Source organism: Tursiops truncatus, chromosome 8 (assembly GCF_011762595.2).
Source record: "Tursiops truncatus isolate mTurTru1 chromosome 8, mTurTru1.mat.Y, whole genome shotgun sequence".
NCBI classification, from domain to species: Eukaryota; Metazoa; Chordata; class Mammalia; order Artiodactyla; family Delphinidae; genus Tursiops; species Tursiops truncatus.
Genome location: NC_047041.1, coordinates 52665540 through 52688332, shown reverse-complemented (window position 1 = coordinate 52688332; position 22793 = coordinate 52665540). Strand labels below are relative to the sequence as shown.

Sequence of the window (22793 nt, the reverse complement as noted above, 5' to 3'; positions counted from 1 at the left end):
GAGCAGGGTCCGTGGGGTTCTGGTTACCTGTGTATGTGAAGGAGGAAGGCCTTTTCTGCCGTAAATGCCGACCAGAGCCGCCTTTCCCAGAGACACATTGAATTTCAGATGCATAGGATGGTCTATGAACACCTGAGATCTCCAGAAAGTGCCAGGAGGAATCTTCTGGGAAGCCCGTCTCCCCACGTCGATTTCTCCAGAGTCTATAAAACTGTCCTCTGGAAAGAAACTACTGGGCTTTCCTACCAAGACACGGGGAAGGGAAGACAGAAACATCACCGTCAGCCACACGTGAAGCCAGGGATCAGAGCATCTGAACAAGCAGGGCTCTCCGATGCCTCCCACTCCTCTCTACAACATTTTGCTGCCAGCCCACTCCCTGCCCCAGACTCCCCCATTGAGGAGTAAGAATGCCCAGAACTTTTTTTTTCCAATGATGCCCAAATTGTTCTGCTAAAAATATGCATTCTTCCAAAGCAGAATGGGTCCTCCCCAAGGGCCATCTGTTTACTGCATAATTCCACAGCTTGTTAAGATATATTTTGATCCTAAAAATAATCACTTGCAGTCACATGAGAATAACTGTATATGTGTGTGTGTGTGTGTGTGTGTGTGTGTAAAAGCATGCATGCTAAAAAAGAAAAGATAGAGGGAATGAGGTGTTGTTATTAACTTTCCAATTCAGAATGGTTCCCCCAGCAGTGGGAAGCATGACCTGAGTAGAGTCAGGGAAATTTTACAAGTTCACTAGTTTGTGTGTAATTGGGTGCCGAATTCTGAGGCTCAGACATGTGGATGAGAGTTTGTGTTGGGAGGAGGGGTAGGGTTGGGGAAGATGAGGAAAAGGGTACGTCTGAAGAGAGAAAACATGCCTGAAAAACGCTTCTTTGTCTTGGATGGAGGGCTATGAATATCACTGTGCTAAAGTGGGTAAAGATGAGGGCATTTTTCAAGTTCAGGCACAAACCTGATGACATACTTGGAAATTCAACCCAGGCTCCCAACCCTGCAGGTGGCTGGAGTGGGGGGGGAGTGGTCAAGAATAAGGTCTGTTGCCCAATTCTGTCACCAATTAGGAGACTGACAGCTTTTTGAGGGTACCCCAAGTGCCAGGAAGGAAGGCTGCTTATCAGACTTCCTCTGTTTAGTAATTAAACACACTCACATGTGAAAAATATAAACCCTAACTTCCTGCCAGACATCAGCCCTCTGAAGAGTTGGGCGGGGGGCAGAAGGAGAGGATGGGGACATTAGAAGACCACCCTTAGGACATTAACGAGCCAGAATCAAGTCAACAGACCACATTTTATTTGTCATTAGAAAGACCTCTGGGTATCCTAGTTCCAAGGTTTGTGGTGGCGTTATAGATGTTGGAAGAGACACTTCAGAGACCGAGAATCCATTTATAAAGAAAACACATTTGTGGGAACTTTTTATGAAAAGCACTTGGGGAATAAGAAATTAAAATGTCATTTTTTCCCTAGCTTTGTAAGATTCCTTACAAAGCACATTTGATGCTGAAACGGAGCTTGGCAGGGCACTGTTGTAGTCATAAAATATTTTACTGTTTTAAATAATAAAATTCAATTTAAATGTTAAACTTCTCCATATGTTATCATTCCTTATAAACTCCTAGGCAGAAACATCAGGTTTTTAGCTTTAAACCGTTAAACGTTATTTTAATTAAAAATATGCCAACAAAAAAGTTAAAATGCATGCTCTCAATAAAAGTATCACTACTCTTCTGTCCTCAGCATGGGAAAGAGCTTGCATTTAATTCCTTTATGGAAGGAATATGCCCCAGACTTTTACCTTGAAAATGCAGACACACACAAACACTGTGTTTCAAAGCTCAAAGACAGAAGCCAAATTCACAAAGCATTAAGATGGAAGAGAATTACTTTCACATTCTTCCTTATCTGATTTTTGGGTTCCCAGTACCACAATCCTTTTATAGTCCAGGAAGAAGATAGTATACCCTTCAGCTTATAATTCTGTTAGGGAAGCAGAACTAGGAGGGAGTATGAAACAAAAGCAGGATGAGTTCTGAGCTCTTTACCGCTAGAAGCTGCACAGAAACAAGCCGAGACTCCTAATTCCAAGGACTCATTTCCTTTGTGAGTAGGTAGGAGTCAAGAGCTGATGGGATTTGAGAATTGTCTGCATTCAAATAATTCCTGTGTCTGAGAATGAATAATGGACACTTCTCCCACATTTTGGCATTGCCGTTGGAGAACCCTGCACAGTTCATTTCCCCTCCAGTGAGCATGTGTTCAGGAGACAGCTATGGAATCAGCTAAGTTCTTTCGCCTCACAGGTCAGAGGTCAAGTCCAGAGACTCTCCAGAGGTCTGCAGGCCCCAGAGGCATAAGTAAGTTGGCTCTTAACCCAGAGGAGTGGCAAAAAGGAATATTCTTTTCTAGCACTCTAGTATTTCACCAGAGCTGGCCAAAATGGGAGAAAAAAATCATATTTGGTGTGTATACAATGATATAAAAATAGTAAATTCTGGTCTACGGCACACTCCCAACCAGGACCTTGACTTTCTTGAATGAGTCTGTGACGGCCACTCTGGAGCTTAGGTTCAAAAGTGACCTTTGTACCAGAAGTCACCCTGTCCAGATCCTTAGGGAAGCGGTCACGGGCCCAGTCTAAAGGAAAAGTTTGAGAGGGAAAGAGCATCCTCCTCTTAGAATTTAACCTTTATCATTCTTCCCCTCTGGTCCCTAGTGGTCCCCACAGGGACTAACCCTAAGGATGAGATGGAAGCTTCTCGGAGGGAAGACCTACAGCCTGCCGAGTACCTGTGTCTGGTGGGAAAGAGGCATGAGATTTGCTGGGCTAAGGGCTGTTCAGAGTGAGACCACCCTCATCCTTTCCTGTCTTTTAAAAACCCTTACTGCCTTTGTCTCTCCAGATCTTATAACCTAAGATTCTTTGTTCTTAATTTTGAGCACCAAGATTGAGCACTAGGACAGAAAATATCCCACTAAATGGGAGTACCCACTGTGTAGGTGGTGGAGTAGTGACGGGGTAGAGGGTAGAGGCAGTTGGAGGCGAAAAGTCCTGTGAATATAACTCTTTTTATTCCTACCTACATTCTGGAAAACGATAATAATAATAAACATTATTAGCAGTAACAGTAATAGAGGTAGCAGTACTAATAGTAGTATAATCTATCATTTATTAAGTTCCAGCTACGTACTGGGCATCTTTATATGTATCGGTTCCGTTAATCCTCACACTATGAAAATGTATATACGGATGCTCAGAATGCTAAAGAAACCATTGAGATGGAGCCATCTGGGCTGCCCCTTCATTTATTAGAATATGGCTTCTTAGAACACTAAATTGATAAATCATTAATTAAAACTCTTCAAAGGTATTCTCAATGGTGGCAGAGTGCACTGACCCTCTTTAAGAGCGAGGGTCCAATTTAATTCACAGTCCTAGCGGGCTTAATACCAAGGCTAGACCAGGAAGATCCAAGGCCCATTGGAGAACTTCCTGCCATCCTGGGATACAAAAAATGGACAATTTTTATGAACTAGGATCCCACACACAGGCCCCAAAGTTAAAGGGAGACAGTATCTCAAGACATTCATAAGAAGGACGCTATACAATCAGTGCGTGCCCCAGAGGCTTAACAAAGTACAAAGAGCTTAACTCAGAACTAAGGAGCTCCAACAGCACGGTTAGGTTTCACAGGGCAGATTCTACTGGTAACAGTCCTTTTCTTTATAAAGATATACAGATTCGGGCTTCCCACAGCTATGCTGTGGAACTATGCAGTTATGTCTATAAAAGAAATTTCTCAACAAATTACTGAAACGATTGGATAGTTCAAATAAGGGAGATTTGGAAGAACTGAAATTCCATGCACTTCCCAAGTTCAGTCTTTATTTTCCTGAACTGAGATTTATCCAGATAGGTTCTAAATTCCTAATCAACCAACACTCTCCCCCCTCCCTCCACATTTTTGGTTCTTTTCAATGCAATAACTTGCACAAAGATTTCTTTAGTTTCCTTAGCAACTGTTTGAAATTTATTTGGTTATCAAAATAAGCTGTCCCATTCTGGAGAGCCCAGCTGAGCCTGTGTGCAGCAATTTGCATGGTTCCAACTGATGGGCAATTTTGATTTCACTGCAGAAAGAAGAAAATACTATCCCTGGCCCACCAATTAAACCATCAGAAATGCTTGTTTATTCAATGCTTTTTTCCCTTTCTCCATTAATGCATAACATAAGTTCTTATGGTTTTACTTCGAAAAGCTGCTGTATTTGGTTTCCAACCCATGACAACCCTGAAATGGTTATAGCCACTTTGAAAATATAGTATAAATCGCAGTTTGATGTTATCCTCAAAGACACAATGAACCTTTAAAATACTGGGTTCATCATATAGTTCACTTGTATAATTAAAAAATATATACCCTTTAAAAATATTCACAAATGCCCCAGACTTTGTGGGATCTTTGAGGGAAAAATATTAATTAGTCTGGATTTCTGAGTTTCTAATAACTGACATGGAATGGCTTGGGATTTGGGTGGACGAGAAGAAAGGAACTAACATTTGTTGAGTGCTTCTTCATAACTAGTCTTTGACAAGATAGGTGTTAGCAACCCTTGTTCCACAGATGAGGAAACCAAGGCCAAAGGAGATGGAGTAATGGGCCTGAGTTAACAGAGCCAATAACTGGCAGGACCAGGACTCAAATCCTGGACTGTCTGGCTCCAAGGCCTATTATCCTCTTTCCATCCACCACGCTGCTTCCCCTACCATTGTGGAACAGGGCTCTAATCTTAATTCTGGAATCAGTTCTCGGATACCCTCCGAAGGGACAGGAAATATGCACTCACAACAGGGTTAAGGACTTTCCCCCTTGAGATACGTCTAAGGAACTAGATTTTTAACAACACAATTAAAACCGTAAACTGAGTAGACACACTGGTTTGACCAAGGCAAAAGAAATTAAGAACCATGTGGTCTCACATAAACTATAGGAATCTTTGTCCTCTGTCTCTCCAGACCAATGTATTTTTTTGTCACAGTAATTGCTTTTGATGCTGACCACCTTCCAGCATTGCACTGCATTTTAGGGGTCTGTAAACAGGCTTTCCATTTGCATTAGTAATGACAGATAATCCCTTTAAGCAAAAATACTCCAGTGAAAGTAAACCAATAAGCTGGTGCAATTTTATTTTGTCTCTTATCTGCACCTCCTGCTCCTTGGGAAAAAGAAAACAAAACCTAAACAACCCACAAACTAATTTCATTATAGTGGGAGACTTTAGAGAGAGCCAACTCCTGTTGAAAGAAAATCTGATAGAGAAAATACATTTTTCTAAATGAGATCTTTGAGGGTTCAACATATCTTAAATCTGTGTTTGTTGATTCTAAAGACAGTTGTCATCTATGGTATTCACCTATGACATCTGACACTATAAGCTGACACGGGAATCACAAGGCAACAGGAAGGACCATGGACAGGGCCAACCTGAAAAAAAATTCTAAAGAACAATCTGGTTAATCATATGATGATTCTGTTACTAATTTCATATGTAGAACTTGTGAATTAGAATGGACGTTACAGATAATATAGCTCAATAAAAAGAGGAGGAAAGTGAAGCCCAGAAAGTCTCTCAAGGGATTTGCTTAAGGGCATCACAAGTGGCAGCAGCTGGACTTGAACTCAGGGTTCTTGACTCCTAACCCAGAGCTCTTCCCATGGCTTCATCCATGCTCCCTCCATATCCTATTAAGGTGCAAAGAAAGTGGAAGTTATTCAATGTTTTAAGTCTTAGAATCTTTGTAAAGGAGAAGACTGGCTTTGCCCCCCGCAAGAGAGTAGGGAGAGGTTCTGATTAGGCTCTTTGGAAATGCCCTCAGTTCCCTTGAAGATGACCATAGGTCAAGAGTGGATTTTGGCCTTCACGACCATTCAGAGACCATGAATAGCTACTCTGGCCAAGCATATGCTACCCTGTTAACCAAACTGATTCCTAGAAGGCAAACTCTTGACAGGACAGGGAAGCTCAGAAGCCATGACCCAAAGTTAACTGAGCTAAGAGGAAAGAAGATGTAAGCAGTGAAGATTGGAGGCCGCTGTGACCACTTTGCTGACTGAGGTAACACCAGAGAGAGAAAGCAGGCCACAGGAGAAGGGCTGGTCGCACTGCCTAAAATGACAGCCAGCCTGGCCCATGAGCTCAGACATCCTTCCCGGTACCAATTTTTGTGGGTCTGCCACCTCTTGGCTGATAGTGAAAGAATCTGTGTTGATGGCATGTTAGAAAGAGCCCTAAGAAATTCAGAACATGGGTCTATGGATGTCCCATTCAAGAATGCCAAACTCCAAATGTCACCACCACTTCCATCATTGAAAGAGAAACATCTGTGTCTCATTGTACAATGGAATTTCTTATCCACATCTCCTTCAGGGTCTTATAACCATGAGGTGAGTCAGGTAGGTCAACTTATGGAGACTGCAAGAGCCCTGCAGTCACACAGACCTGGGCTCATGTCCCAAATTCCATTATTTACTGGCTATGTGACTCTGGCCAAGTAACTTAAGGTCACATGGTTGAAAATGCTAGAACAGCCGAAGTGGTGTTTCCATGGAAGCACAAGGTCCAAGGGTATTTCGCCTACAACACACCCTCTACCCACCTTGCCACACCCAACTCCAGGAGACACCCATTCATCCCATGAGGTTGCCTCATCATGATTCCACATAATCAAAGACAGCCGCCCAGCAGTGCGAAAGCCCATGATACTGCCCTCAGGGCATGGGATGGGATGTTGCTGGCACCATGAACCCTGCCCAAGCCCCGCTATGAGTTCACAGTGACAAGGAACTGCGATGAAGACACAGGTGGCCTGGCAGCCGGTGTGGAGTGCAGAGGGATGGAGGAAGCACCAGAGCATGGAGCTGTGAGTCAGGCACATGGCGCGCAGAATGGCGGTCTCCTCGGTTCAAAGGCAGACACAGAGGACTCACGACACGAACAACACAGCAACCCTACCTTCCGTGGCTCCTTTGCCTTTCCTGTCAGAGATCTCTAACCCAGTGCCCCCTGAGGGATACAGGGAGACGTCCGTTGGCACAGGCCAACTGCTGGCTGTGTCCTCCGTGATCTCATACATCTGCCCCTCCATCGGCTGCAGGTGCCAGTTTAGGCCAAACAGGTGCATGGCTGTGGTGAGCAATGAGAAAAGTCATCTTTTTCTGCTGGAGGTGGAAATGGAACTCCCAAGCCAGAGGGGAGGACAAGTGGGGGTGGGGAACACAGGAATTCAGTTCAGTTCAGTTCAACAAAGAGCCCCTGAAGAGAGCTCTGGCAGTGCTGAGTGCTACACAGGGGACTGGGGCACAGAGATGATCCAGGCACAGACCCTGCCCCCGAGGGCTCACGGTCTAGGGGAGTGGGGAGAGGGGCAGGGATGAGGGAGTTTCAGGAGGTCCTGGCCTTTTTTTTTTTTAACATCTTTACTGGAGTATAATTGCTTTACAGTGTTGTGTTAGTTTCTGCTGTATAACAAAGTGAATCAGCTCTACGTATACATATATCCCCATATCCCCTCCTTCTTGCATCTTCCTCCCACCCTCCCTATCCCACCCCTCTAGGTGGTCACAAAGCACCAAGCTGATCTCCCTGTGCTATGCAGCTGCTTCCCACTAGCTATCTATTTTACGTTTGGTAGTGTATATATGTCCATGCCACTCTCACTTCGTCCCAGCTTACCCTTCCCCCTCCCCATGTCCTCAAGTTCATTCTCTACGTCTGCGTCTTTATTCCTGTCTTGCCCCTAGGTTATTCAGAACCATTTTTTTTTTTAGATACCATATACATGTGTTAGCATACGGTATTTGTTTTCCTCTTTCTGACTTACTTCACTATGTATGACAGACTCTAGGTCCATCCACCTCACTACAAATAACTCAATTTTGTTTCTTTATATGACTGAGTAATATTCCACTGTTTATATGTGCCACATCTTCTTTATCCATTCATCTGTCAATGGACAGTTAGGTTGCTTCCAAGTCCTGGGTATTGTAAGTAGTGGTCTTGGCCTTTTGATTCAAAAGATAAATAACAATCTAGAGGAAAAACCTGCAATTTGTATCACCAAGGGTTAATTTCCTTAATAGAAAAAGAACTCCTACAAATAATAAGCAAAGTCCAGCAAGTCAGTAGGAAAATAGGCATAGGATATGAACAGATAGTTTACAGAATAAGAAATGCAATTGGCTCTTTGTCACGTGAAAAGACTCTAGACCTCACCCAAAGTAGGAGAAATGTAAGTTAAACTCTGCAATACTGTGTTTCACATATGGTTTGGCAAAGATTTTAAAAAGGCTGAAAATATACAGTATTGGAAAAGAACAGGAAATAAGCACTCTCACACTCAGCTGGTTTGGTGTGAGCATAAGCTGGTACAAACCCTATGGAGGGCAATTTGACAAAAGCTATCAAATCAAAAATGCCCATACCCTTTACCCTGGAACTTAGAGGTTCCAGTTCTCCAGATATGTTCATATACATACAAAATGATGTACATACAAGGTTATTCACTACAGTACTGTTTGTAATAGCAAAATATTGGAAACCAGTCCACCAATAAGGGGTTAGATAAGTTTTATTTATACAATATACTATGCAACCATAAAAAAGAGTGAGGAAGCTCTTTGTATATATTTTTCTGGAAGGAAAATTGTAACATTCAGAACAGTATGTTTGACATACTACATTTAGGTAAAAACATTTCTGCATATGTACAGAGTATTGCTGGAAGGATAAGAAAGACACTGATAACTGGGTGCATCCTGTGAAGGAAGAGATGGGATCTGCATTTCACTGTGTATCTGCTGCACGTTTTGATTCTGTGTATTTTTGTGATTTTGTGCAATGCTGTGATTTTGATTCATGGGCATGCATTTCTGTTTTAAAACTATTTTTGCAAGGTAGCAACTGCTAAACAGTCTTCAACAATCGAGAAGAGACCATAAAACACCAGAGAACGGATGTTGTCCTTTAAATACACAATGCTTGCGAAGGCTAGGAAGCGTGTTTTCCAGAAAGGTTTGCAATCTAGTACAAAGCGTCGGCTTAAGTCCCACTGGCGATTCAAGACTTGCGCCTCATCAATGGTCCATACTTACCTCTTCTGGGACACCTTCCCTGACTCCCCGCATACAGAATCGCATACTCCAGTCCCCAACTCCCACAGCATCCTCTGTGTCGCATCACTCCTTCGTTCAGCTGATGAACACTTTCTAAAAGCCCACTCTATGCCAGGACCCATGGCTGACACTGAGAGCCAGAACTAAATCAGACGCTCCCTGCTTCCATGAGCTCGTAGTCAAGCAGGGGAGACAGAGAGAAGGACTAGAAGGCCCAGAGGAGACAGTGGCTGACCCACTAGGAGGGTGAGAGGAACACAGGGAAGGATCGACAGAGATATGAAGGCCCATCGTAATTATGTTTACTGAGGACCAACTGCTTGCCGGGCAGTGCCCTGGGTAATTTGTATACCTTACATCTAATCCTCATGCAACCTTGCCAGACCCAACTTATAGATGTGGACATTTAATTAACTCAGAAGGTTAATTAAAATTACGATAATTATAAAACTGGGATTTCTTGAGTGCTTTCCACGGGCCAGGCATTGTGCTAAGAGCAGGAAATCCGTTTCAAAGTTTCTCTGATCCTTGCAACAATCCTAAAAGGTGATAATGCCATTTGCCGATGAAGAAACTAAGACACAGAGACATCAATTAACCCTGGGAAGGTTAAATGGCTAACAAGTGGCAGAGCCTAGACTAGAATCCCAAACTGCTGGAATCCTGACATCACACACCATCCATCTTTCTGGCCGGAAGGAAGGCTCTTCCCACTTCACCATGCTGCTGCTCGCCAGCCTTTTCTAGCAAGGTGGGTGGGGATGATAAAGACACCCCCTCTTACACATCAAGCAACGTCCCAGGCTTTTACATGTCTTTTTAGGCAGCAGTATAGGAGTCCGTGAGGGAGACGGAAAGTTGTGTTATTTGGCCACAGTTTGTGGAAGGGTCACTGGTGGTCTGGAGGGGCTGCGTGACTGCCTTCAAGATGCAAAAAGAAGTGTGTACAGGGGACCGGAGCACAGCATATCCTTATGACTCCTGATCCAAACACAAGCCACCGAGGAATACAAACAAGTCTGGCTTAATCAGGAGAGCGTACACTGGTAACAGAAATGCAATCGGACCCTTTGCTTTCTCTCCGGTTACTGTGATGCAGTGGGAAGTGTGCTGGACCAAGGGCAAGAGAACTGGTTTTGAATCCTAACTGCCACTTCCTAGCTAGTCTCATCTGAGAAATGGGGATAAAAATATTTCAAAGAATTATTGTATCATATGGGATAATATATGGCAAAGCACTTTGTAAACTGTACATCTGTGTGATTACTATATTCTATAACCATTATAGTCATACCATTGATAATCCTGATAAAATAGTAGCTAACATTTATACAGCACTTTTTAGGTACCAGACACTAAATGAGGTGCTTTACACTGCTCTTGACCGTCTCTGTGTAGCTGTCAATAATAGTAACGTTAATTTGCCTATTAGAAGTGAATATGCTGCTACTTCCAAGGTTGAATTAGCTCACATTTCTGCTTACCTTCTTACTGTTTTAATCTATTTATTGGCAACTCCAAAGGTAATGGAGAAATTGTTTGAATTGCGGACAACTCAGATATATGCAGTTAAACGAGCAGCACTTCTTTCCCCGTTAGAATCAATTATCTCATCTAAGTGTGCAAAAGAGCTGTCTTGTTAAAAGGTCATGAGAATTAACTAATCCCAGAATGAACAGAGCTCTCACAGCTTTGTGAAAAGAAACATTTTGTCAAAGCTTTCTCTTATTTTATTTTACTTTTTTTTGCAGTACGCGGGCCTCTCACTGTTGTGGCCTCTCCCGTTGCGGAGCACAGGCTCCGGACACGCAGGCTCAGCGGCCATGGCTCACGGGCCCAGCCGCTCCGCGGCATGTGGGATCCTCCCGGACCGGGGCACGAACCCGTGTCCCCTGCATCGGCAGGCGGACTCTCAACCACTGCGCCGCCAGGGAAGCCCACTTTCTCTTATTTTAAACAAGATGCAAAAGGAAGTTCTCACGGTAAAAAATATGTGGCGGGGGAAGAAAAGCCAGTGGAAAGAGTGTTCCCGGTGAAAATGACCACAGGATCTGGCGTCCAGGGACGTTAATTAGGGCAGGGCAGCCCACAGCTGGATGGGGGAATGCTGTCGGCCAGAAGCCCAGAGGTGCATGCTGGCAGCCCTTCCTCATGGCCTTGCACCTCGGCGAGCACACACAGAGGCCCACACAGCTGTGACGCCGGTGGGTCTCTCTGTGGCCTGTGGTAGATGTGCTCTTAGAAACCACCTGGGAAAGCCAAGTTCTGGATCCAGCTCTAACTTGGACTCTCAGGAGATTCAGTCCTCCAGAAGTAATTCTGGAGGCTGGTGGGTAGGGAAGCGAGTACAGGGCCATCAACACCGGGCTGACAAATGGCCGACTGGAAGGTAGGAGAACCACTGGCTGAAACCACCCACCCTGGCCAGGCACCACAGTTACCACCTGCAGGAGGTATCTTGCAGCAGGAGGTCCTCGTAAGGCATGCGGAACTAACAAGCCACCACCAACCGGAAGAATTGGGGAAATGTCCAAAGGAGAGAGGGGATGCCAGTTCATATGTCCTACTAACCTCCCAGAATCCTTCTCACTGGAATCCATCTTGGCTGAGTGATGCGCACGCCACCAGGAAGGACCGTGAGTCACAGTGATTGGCTAGAGACAACCTGGAAGCTAATCCCATCACCATAAAACCCAAGACTGCAAGCCACGTGGCAGAGCAGTCCTCCTGGGCTCCCTCACCCTCCTGCTCTCCACCCGGGCACCCCTTCTCAATAAGCTCTCTTGGTGTGTCAGCACATGTGTCTCCTTGGACAGTTCATTTCCGAGTGTTAGACAAGGGCCCACTCTCGGGCCCTGCAAGGGGTCCCCCCTTCCTGCAACAGTAAGATTTAGACAGAGGACAGGATGATACGGAGTCAGAGATGTGAAGTTCCACCAGTAATGTTGTCTTAAAGCCACAATAAAAGGGACCTTTAATCTGTGATCCAGTCTTAAATATAAGTCAGGCTAGGGGCCCCTCAATTCTTTTACTGTATTGATTGGTGGGTGGTCCGTCTTATAGTTCTGGGTTATGAGCGACAGAAAGAGAAGGAAGGGAAGTAGTCTGCTCTGTTCTCCTCTTCCCAAAGGGTACAAGGCATACTCGGTCAGAGGCTGTCCAAAGAATACACAAGCTCAAGCAACCATTCGTCTTTGTCCTCGATAATATTCAAAATAACGCCAGTAACTCAACACCTGGCATAATCTGAGTGCATACTACATGCCAAATTCTTAATTTATATTATTCGATTTAATCCACATGTAAAGATGGGTTGAAAAAACGTTATTGGAGAATGAGTACAATGGAACTGAATGGAAACTGAGCTATGGGGATATATTCTGATTCACTCAGAGTAAGTGACCTAACATCACAGAGCTGGTATAAGTTTGAGGCAAGTTTCAAACTCAGGAGCCTGTGTTTCCCAGCCAAGCTTCCTCTTTTACACATGTTACTTTAAACAGGAGTAAACTATGGGCAATCTAAAGTCACCAGCAAATAAAGGCTGAAGTTAATGTCTGGGGGTCCCAATGGTGATAATAAATAGTTCTTACCCCACAGCAACCCTCATGTAAAGCTGCAGACAGCAGTAGGTGCGTGCTATCCAGAGGACTTGGAAATACCAGTCATGGATCCAGAAAAGCTAAATAATATAAATGGTCCTGTCCAGCCTGCTTTAAGACCAGACCACTGACACAATGTAAATTGTAATGATCGTAATCCCTCCTTCCAGAGGAATTAATAGTAAGCACCGATGCACATCACAGGATTATCTAAATTACACCCCACAGTGCGTATTTATACCTGTTTGTGCAAAACTCTCCCAAGTACCTTGAAAGTGACCTAAATAAGAAACCTGATACCGGTGTCCCCTTTCAACTAGTTTGTAATTCAGTGGAAAGGTGAAAAGATGCTAAAGAGTTGAGAAGAAGGCCGTGGAAAGGTAGCGAGTTCACAGGATCACCCACGTTGAAAGGTTACTGATTTCTAAAAGCCAAGAGCTAGGGTGGGGGGAGTTTCTTACTCCCTCAGATCTGGTCAATCTGATCCCAGGGCTGACATTTTCCAGTCGCCTTTTTCCTGCCCGGCGAGACATGAGAGAGGGCTGGGAAAGTGCAAGCTCCATCTTGACATTTTTAAGAAAAATGCTCAGTAGATGTTCAGACGTTGAAGGCTCCCCGCAGCGCCCAGGCAGCCGGAGGCAATTAACAAAGTCATTATGTAGAAGTCACCGAAGTAAGTATAGGAGTTTCCACTGTCACATGCATGCTTCCCTTCCAAAAATCGAATGCACAAACCCAGTTGCATCTGTAAATTAGCAGCTCTAGGTAGTGACTAGAGATGGTTATAACTTCAAGAAACTGTTGATTCAAGCAGCATTCTTGGTTTCAAAAGGCAGCAGAAACCAACCCAGCTGCATGGCTACCTACTTTTCTGTTTTACATTATTAATGCTCAGTTGTTTGTTTGTTTGTTCTTAACTAGCATCATTTCTGTAAAATATAACTCACTGGAGTTCTCTGACTTATGGTCCTCTAACGTAGAAAGCAGAAAACAAAAAGGCAAGACAATCACAACAGCAGAACGACAGAGCTTCATCCCCCAAGTTCTTCTCCTGGTTTGGCAACAAAGCCACAACATTCAAAAGTTTCAAACCTAGAAGCCATATACAGAGAGATGTACACTGCAGTGTACTAGTAAAAAAATCAGAAGCAACCTAGATGTCTTAAAATAGGAGAACTTGGCTAAACTATGATACAAGTACTGGATGGAATACCAGGTACACATGTGAAAAAAAAATCTAGAAAGAGATATGTAAAAATGACATCAAGCTTTGAATTATAGTGGTAGGATGACTGACTAATTTTCTTCACTAGTTTCCAAACTCACTTCCATGCTGTTTACATTAAAAAGGAAGTTCTACAACTTGGTCTTAGGAGCAGAAGGTAAAGAAGGACAACAGAGCCGAGCGGGGAGATCCTGATTTTGAGCACATGCCATGTGTCAGACACTTAGGCAAGGGGAATTACATACGTGATTTCATTCAGACCTTACATAAACCTTGAGAAAATCATTAGTATTCCCATTTTACAGATGAAGAAAGTGGAGGCTCAGAGAGGCTGCATGACCTGCCCAAAAATACTTCCCAAGATACTTCCCAGATGGGAAGTGATAAAGTCACTTTTGAACCCAGGTCTGACTGGTCCTAAAGTCCAAACTCACCGCTAGACTGCTGATGAGTTACAATGCCTGAAATTAAATTAAAATTAAGATAATTTTAAGGCAAGGCCTCTGCTGACAGTATAGCCAGGTTTTCTCTTTTGAGATAGTCTGTTAAAGGACCTTCATCTTAGGGGTAAAGCATGGGGTCCCCACCTGTTTACATCCTGACCACAGTAGACAGGGTTGACCCTCAAAAGCAAAACCGTGTAAATGCAAGTAAGTGACTTTGGTAGACTCAGTCCTCAAGTTTGGGTCTATCTGGAGCGTTCAGAGGCACATCATTTACTAGGTTCCTGACTTTGGGTAAATGACTTAGCCTCTCTGAGTCTCAGTTTCTTCATCTGTAAAATAGATAGTAATATTTACCTCAAAGGATTATAAATGAAATAATGCATGTGATGTGCTTAGAACTGTGCCTGGCACATAGCAGGAGCAAAATAAATGGTAGCCATCACCATCCTTGTCATTTTGCTCTGCTGATTTTCCTAATTCCCAGATCCCCTGAAAGATTTATTTAAGCCAGCTCTGTTCCATCACCTTTCCTTCTCTCCACATATTGCCCCTAATTTCCCTCCCACGCCAACCGCAAATTTCTTTGAGCTGAGGGCTCTCTCCCTACCCTGCTCCCATCAGCTGACAGACTTTGGGCACAGGAACTAGAGATATCTGTCCGGTGGATAAAACAGTTTTTAAAAGCGGAATTGCTATAAAGCAGCCTGATAGGATCCCACTGCTGACTACGTGGAGCTAATTTTTAATCAAGTAAATATATTGCCTTTCTTCCTATCTCTGGATAAACCTGACTGCAACAATCAGGGTTACTGTCTCTCACCCCCAAATTAATTGTTTTCTGGAGAATGGACTCTGGCACAGTTAATCATTTTTCTGCACCATGCAATGCTGTGGGGAAAGGAGCCCTTTCAACAAGGATTCACTGGCAGCCGCTCAATAGTTCTGGAAAACAGGGGGGTGGGGGGATGGGCACGAGAGAAGGGGCGAAACAGGCACGCCCACCGTCAACGCGGAGGAAGAAGATCAATTTAAGTGGAGGGCACTGAAAACTGGTGACACGGCAAGTTGTAGGGGGACCAGGGCTGGAATCTAATTTGTGCAGGATGGAGTGAACGGCTATTACTGCAGTAATGGAATAAGAAAACTATCTTTTCTGGGCCCCTTTCACCAGACGGGCTACACTAAGCCTTCTTCTGTGCATGACTAGCTTAGGGGTTGGCCACCTTGGACTGACCTCAGCCCGGTAATGTGACCTCTCCCTGCCCTACTCCCAATATAGCGCTGGTGCCAGACACAGGAAGATGGGAGGCACGAAGTACAGCTGGTTACGAGCACAGCCGTGGCAGCCAGACAGCCCTGCGTTCCTGTTCTGGTTTTCACGTTTATGGTTATGTGACTTTGTTCCTGTTATTTAAATCCTTTGACTCCCAGCTTCCTCATCTATAAAATGGTGACAATAATACCTATAGCTCCAAAGAATTGCTGTGAAGGTGAAAGGAAAGAAGATATTTTATGAGCTGCTTGGTATTGACTCAAATTTACTACCAGAGGGTAGCCTTCTACAGTGGTATCATCAGCGTCATTTGCAGTGTACATTAAGGTTCTCGCTGAGAAAGTGAAGCACGGAGATTTCTTGAGGGAGTTGAGAAGTCTGAGCTTTTGCTCTGGTTGGGGGGTGGGGGGTGTCGCTATGACTGAACCTGCCCCGCACTCAACGGGCGGATGAGACTCAGGCTTGAAGGGGACACTTGGGGCAGAGCCTGGAACTGCGCTGAGCCCAAGTCTTTGGATTTAGTTCCGAGTTCTTTCTGCTAAATGGCCCTGTTGCTAAGTCGCAGCAGAAAATCCTTTAAGAGCAGGAGAGGCCCCTTCATGGCTTGTTCTTCCGTCGGGCACGGCACTCCCAGACTAAAGGAGTCATCTTCTTGAGCCTAAAGTTAAGGGAATGAGCCCACGGGGCAGGTGATATCAGGCCGCCAGCAGGCCCTCCCTTAGGGCAGGGATCATTTCTCTCATCTCCATCCCCCAGCACCTGGCCCACAGGAGAGAAGAAGAAAAAGAGCCAAGGAAGGAGACAGACATAATTAGGATTATTACCGAAACAGTAACAGCTCCCACTTATTAAAAATTGTACCATGTGCATGACACAGTGGTACAGAGGAGTGGTACGGAGGATGAACATTCATTATGTCATTTAATCTCACAGCTTTTTAAGGAAGATAGTATCTCCATTTTATGGACTAGGACCTCAACACATAGTGACAAAGTAGATATTATTAACCTGATTTTGGATCTTTAGAAAACCAAGGCCCCAGAACAGTCCATCATTTTGCACCATTCATCATGGCAGCACCAAGATCCAAACCCAGGTCCGGGTCACTCCACACCCTGAGCTCTTCGCAGACTGCTGTCAGAACCCAGGGCAGGCTTCCATGCAGTCCTGATCAGAACATGCAGCTTCTGATCAAATCACTGCTGACAGAGCGGTCAAGGAAGTGACTCCACGCAGTGGAAGACCCACCACCTTGCCCTTCATACTCAAACCCTCGTTAAGGATCCAGGGAGCGAAATCACCCCAGGGTCGCCAGCCTGTTCAACTCCTCTGCTGGGGTGCGCAGCCAGCCCTGCCCTGGCAGAAACATGTCAGCCGGGGAAAGCTGGGAAAGTGCCTGTCATTTCCCGAGAGGGGGCGGAACGCTGGCCTAGAGCTCTGCTGGGTTTCCTTTCTCTGTGGTGCTTGCATCCAAGTGCCAAGAGTATTCCCAAGGCTATCTAAAGCATTTCTATAAAAAGGTGTCTCCACTTAGCCAAGGACCAGCCTCTCACGTGTGAGGCCTTGTCCGCTCCTTCCTGTACCAACCATCAAAGGGGGCCAAAGGAAACACGGGTCTGGTTCACGCTTGGGAGCCCCAGAAGGAGAAGGTGCCTGTTGCTAGGTTCCATTTCCATAGCTACTAGAAAACGTCCTGTTGCAAGGCTCTGTGAGGCACCCTCCCACTGCCTGATTTCCTTTGACATATCAACCACGTAACTGGGTTTTTCTTTTTTTTTTTCAATGATCAAAGTCAATTAGGAGGTGGTCCCCACTGTACCGCTAAATGGAGTTTTAATTTGTGTGTATATTATTAGGATAGGCCTTTCCCTCTGGAACAGTCACTTCAGCGGGAAGAATGAGGGTGGACAGCTTAACGCAGAGTCCGCCACCCAGATTTGTAACTAGGGATGATATTTCTTTATAATGAGAAGCATTCTGAAAGAGCATTTTAAACTCTCACAGAACAGAGTGTGTGATGTCCCTCCTTTACTCTCCACAGCTTCCCAGCCTCCTGCCCACTGGAGCGTTTTCTAGCTCTTTGGGATCATACTACGTTTTCTTGCCTCTCTGCCCTGTCTGTGCACAGAGCCAGGCACGCAATACGCACAAGTTCTCTGATATGCAGGGACCCCTGGTTTGGCTCAGTCCTTAGATTAGGAAGTTTAAAGCAGCACAGAGTTCCAGGAACCATGATGATGATGATGGTGATGATGGTGATGATGATGAATGTGGTGGTGATGGTGATGGTGATGATGGGGATGGTGATGGTGATGGTGATGGTGGTGATGATGGTGATGATGAGGATGATGATGAATGTGGTGGTGATAAAAGCCACTGTTATTAATAGTACCAAGCACTGGGCTTTGTGCTTGATAAACACACTATCACTTAATCCTTGCAAAGCCCTAGGAGGTAGGTACTATTATTATCCTCATTTGCAAGATGAGGAAGCTAAGGCTCCAGGAGGTTCAAGAACTTGCCCAAGATCACACATTTAATAAGAGGCAGAGGGTCACTTCAGACCTGAGCCGAATCCAGATTGCGCAGAATCTGTCCCCAACCCCTGTACACGCTGCCTTTCTGATTAGATGTAAAACTGTGGAAATGACAGAAATGGAAAATAAAAAAAAGAAATCTCATAAGTATATGGCCCTGCCTTACTGTTCAAAGTTTGTTAGTGATATTTTCCTGAGGATAGAAACTTGAGCATTTGAAACACTTGCTGAGCACAGTACCTGACGTTCCTCATTGCTTCTCCCTGCCCAGGAATCTCTGTCTGTGTAGGTTTCTCCTGTCCCTTGAACACACAGCCTCCAGGCTTCGTTGATGTAACATCTCTACGTGGAATGGCCACTGCCTTTCCTATTTTTATTTTTATTTTTTTTGCGGTATGCGGGCCTCTCACTGTTGTGGCCTCTGCATCAGCTGGTAGACTCTCAACCACTGCGCCACCAGGGAAGCCCGCCTTTCCTATTTTTAAAATCATTCTCCCATCCTTCAAGGCCTACTTCAAACCTTAACTCTTCTGTGAGGATTTCCACCATTGCCCCAAGCCAGAAATGCCGTCTGCTCTCCCCTCCCCAGCCCCCGGTTCCTGACCACTACTTCAGAACCTGTCCCATGCACACCACCTTGACAGTCCATATCCAGGTGCTTCCCATCCGTCCCTTGCTGGCTCTGTTGTCCACCTATGTAGCCAGCAGAGCAGATCTGCAGAGATAGCTGGACTCCCAGCTCTGGCCCTTACCAGCTATGCATCTGCAAATAAGTCACCTAACCACTCTGACCCTCAGTTTTTTCATCTGTAGAAAGGGAAAGAATACAAAACCATCTCCCAGATTCTTATAAGGATTAAATTTAAGGCAAGTCCTTTTGAAGTGTATTGAAAATATAAGACATCATTATTATGTTGCTTAAAAGTTAATCAATGAAAGAAAGAACACCCGAAGTTTAAGACACAGACTAATGCAAAGATTTACATGTGAAACTTTCTACACAGCCCCAGACCGATACCATTAGGGGTAATCACAGTACAATTTAATGGACTTAATGCTCTACAGAAAAGTGAGGAGGCATAAACAAGCAAAAGAAGAGTTTCCAGTTTTCAGGTAAAGAAAAATGCTACTTCTCCTAAAATTCTCATTTAATCTTCGTTAGCCCCAACTCCATCTCCTCTCAAATACCTTTTTTTTTGCATCCGTACTGGGTGGTGTCATGCGTGTACTCACACACAGAGACTCATACACTAAGACACACACAGGAGTCCAATGAGTCTGTCTTGCTGTAGAATTCTACAGACGGCCTGAGCGGTAAACTTTAGGACCATGTGATGAAATGCAGGCCTCAGCTCAGTTAATGATACTGGCATTTTTCCTCTTCCCCCACTGGAGGCTGTGAACAAAATCCTAACTCCAGGCTCAAAGGCGCAATACATCTAGCTGTTTGCCACACACCAGCAGGAAAGGCTCCCTCCAGAATGTAATGTTACGCTGGTGACGATCCAATGCCACGGCACATGAAGCCCGGAGAACAGGTGAATCAGATAACACAAAGGGCTAGTGCTCAATAAGCGATGTGTATCGAGGTCCCCTGATGACATCTGGGCCTGCTTTGCTCTCCAATCCTGAAGCACTCTGGGTGCAAACCACAGCTCCACTCAATGCCACAGGTACATAGCAATCCTGGTACAGTGCATGGCCCAGAGCAGATGGACGCTAACTTTTCTTCCTTAGGAAAATAAGGTATTTTCTCTCTTTAGTAAGGAGCTCTGTGCATCCTCTCAGCAGTTCAGATCAGGTGGACCATCCCAGCCCTGCTCCAGCCCCACTCCAGCCCCACTCCAGCTATGGGAATCGTAGAGCACAGTGGGAAGAGGGCAGGCTCCGGGGGCAAATCCTGGCTCTCACACTCACTAGTGACGTGGCCTCGAACAACTGACTTAATTTCCTCAGGTCTCAGTTTCTCATCTATGAGATGGAAATAAAACTAGAATGGTACCTAGCACATGGCTGGTCCTTGACAAATGTTTGTTGGATAGGTAGGATTGTTAAGAAGATTAAATGAGAAATATATATAACACTCAGAACATGCCTGGAACATGGTTAGCTCTCAACACATGTGAGCTGCCACCTCTGTTAGATCAGGGTGGGTTGTGGGAGGGAAGCTGGGAGCAGGGGCAGGAGAAAGCCCCAGACAGGATGGCAAAGCACCCCCTTGTTTGTTCTGAGCCTTGGGTACGGAGCACAGCGGCAGAGAAGGACATCAGAGGAGGGCTCTGAGAGCTGGCATGGTCTACATAAGGAACACAGGACTTGGAATCAGAAAAGCTGGTTGCTAGGCCCAGCTCTATTACTTACCAGTCATTCCAGGTAAACAAGTAATTTAACTGCAGCAGGCCCAGCTTCCACATGTGGGGCTTGCAGTGAATAATCCTACACAGTGCAGAGACCGCTGGAGAGGACCGATGGGTTTGACAGGCCTCACATGAAGGCAAGGGGTTTATCACGTATCTGCCCAGTGGAGCCTCTGTTCTAAGGGGGAAGGCAGCCAGCGTCCTCCTGCAGTGCCTGTGGTTTCCATAGTTCTACATTCAAGAGCCTTCAGTAAAAGAGAGCCTGAGGCCCGCAGCAGATCCAATGCACAGATGGATAGTTTAATGCACAGTCTTCTGACACACGTGCCAAAAAAATCGCCACCATTCCTATCTATTGTCCTTCACCTTTGTCTGGACTGTTCCATCTTCCAGAAAACCATCCCTAGCTTCTCTTTGAACATCTTACTTGATGTACAAGGCTCAGTGCCTTGGGGAAATTTACCCGATCTTCCTGGTTACAATGAATTGCTCTCTCCTTCAGGCTCCCACAGGGGTAAAGTTCAAACTCCAGTAACATGCTTTTATCATCTGTCTACTATTGCCTTGGGCTCCTTACACATCTGGCTGTCTATGAAACCACGGAAGACTCCAAGCAGCGATGCTAGCTTATCTGGCTTTGTCTGTCCCTGTAGCCCGGGACGCAACCCAAAAGGCAGGCTCAGTGAATGCTCCCCAGTGTCTCAAACCTGAGCTTGGGGAAGCTCCCTCTACTTCATCCCAGATTACCTGAAATCCCTGCATCTGCAGATGGCCCTTGGCTGCTGAACCTTGGTTTCAAATCTCTGGGTGATCCAGCTGCCTAGAAGGGTGAGATCTGTATTTCCTCAGCACCCACCCCACCATGGACCACTCACCGAACTGGACCCTTTGCAGATGTTCTGTCACTTAAACACCTCTTGCATATTAATGGACAAAATTATCCATGAGGAAACCAAGATGCAGAGAGATGGAAAAACCTGTGTGAGCACGGCTGGAGGGCGAAGTCTGTGCTTTTGCTATTAGACTGTACTGCTGTCTTTAGGAGGATGAAGCCTTTAAGTTGTGGCTTTGTTGTTTTACTGATGGAAGGAAAAAAATACTGTGTTTCTTTACTGCCATCTCACTCCCTCTCCCCTTTCCCACCCCTCCCTTTTTTTTTACCCCTGAAATGAAGAGCCGCTTGGCGGGGTTTCCTCACCTCTGTCCCTAGCCTGCAGCAGGAAGCACAGCCCTGACTGGACGGACCTCCTCTCTGCAAGCTAGGTACTTAAGAGTGAAAAACAGCCATCAGGGAGACCACTCTCACTTTCTCTCTGCATCGAAGTGCAATTAAATTATGTTATTTCACAGTAATTAGTTCAGAATAAAAACAAGGACTTGGGGACATGTTCTTTCCAAGAATGCTAAAAATCTGTAAAAATCGATTCCTCTTCCACACTCCCAGGGTGCGGCTGGGGAAGGATCACCCCAGCCACATAGCTGGGGCTACTGCCTGACCAACCATGGCTATGCTGCCTCTTTGGGGGCCTTGAAACTACCCACAGGAGAAGGCCCCCCGAGTCCTGGGACAGTGTGTTGTCTCTGGAGCTGTCATTGTTATAAAAAAATGAATATACTAATAAACTCGGGTCCTTTCTTTTTTGAGGCATTTCCAAACTCGGGACGGCTTGGCCCTCAAATTCAACACAACTTGTTTGCTAGGGGGAGAGGAAGACAGATGTCATTCACTAGTGGCTCTTATTAGAAAAGAACTAGGTGCCCGATTGTCATTGCATCCCCAGAACAGCCTATTACCTGCTTTCACAGAGGAAGAAACCGAGGCTCAGAGAGGGCAAGGTTCTCGCTTCAAGTCTCACAGGTGTGAGCAACAGACAAAGTCTGTGCCCTGCAACGACTACATTTTGGAAGCCACCTCTGGTATTCCCTCCCTTAGTTTCCAGTAACCATTTTCACTCTCACATGATCTCCCTGCCTCTAGACTTTTCGCCTCTGTTCCCTCAGTTCGCTTCTGGTCCCGACGTCCCTCCTTTCTCTCCTGAACGCAGGCTACATCCTGCCACACCCTGGTACGAGAAGCTGTGGCTATAGCACTGGGCAAGACAGAAACTGCTTCCACCCCCATGGAGCTTACGGTCTGACAGTGGAGACAGAGCTGAGCGAATCCAAG

General features: G+C 45.3%; 1 protein-coding gene across 1 annotated transcript in view; it reads right to left on the bottom strand.

Annotated features, from left to right (window-relative positions):
- TENM4 (teneurin transmembrane protein 4) overlaps positions 1 to 22793 on the bottom strand; it is a 739181-nt gene that overhangs the window by 192971 nt on the left and 523417 nt on the right. Inside the window, exons 12-13 of the mRNA XM_073808362.1 lie at positions 7028 to 7198; positions 28 to 242 (exon numbers count right to left, since the gene is read on the bottom strand). Of these exons, the coding sequence (XP_073664463.1) occupies positions 28 to 242; positions 7028 to 7198 (386 nt within the window). The remainder of the gene's footprint in view (positions 1 to 27; positions 243 to 7027; positions 7199 to 22793) is intronic.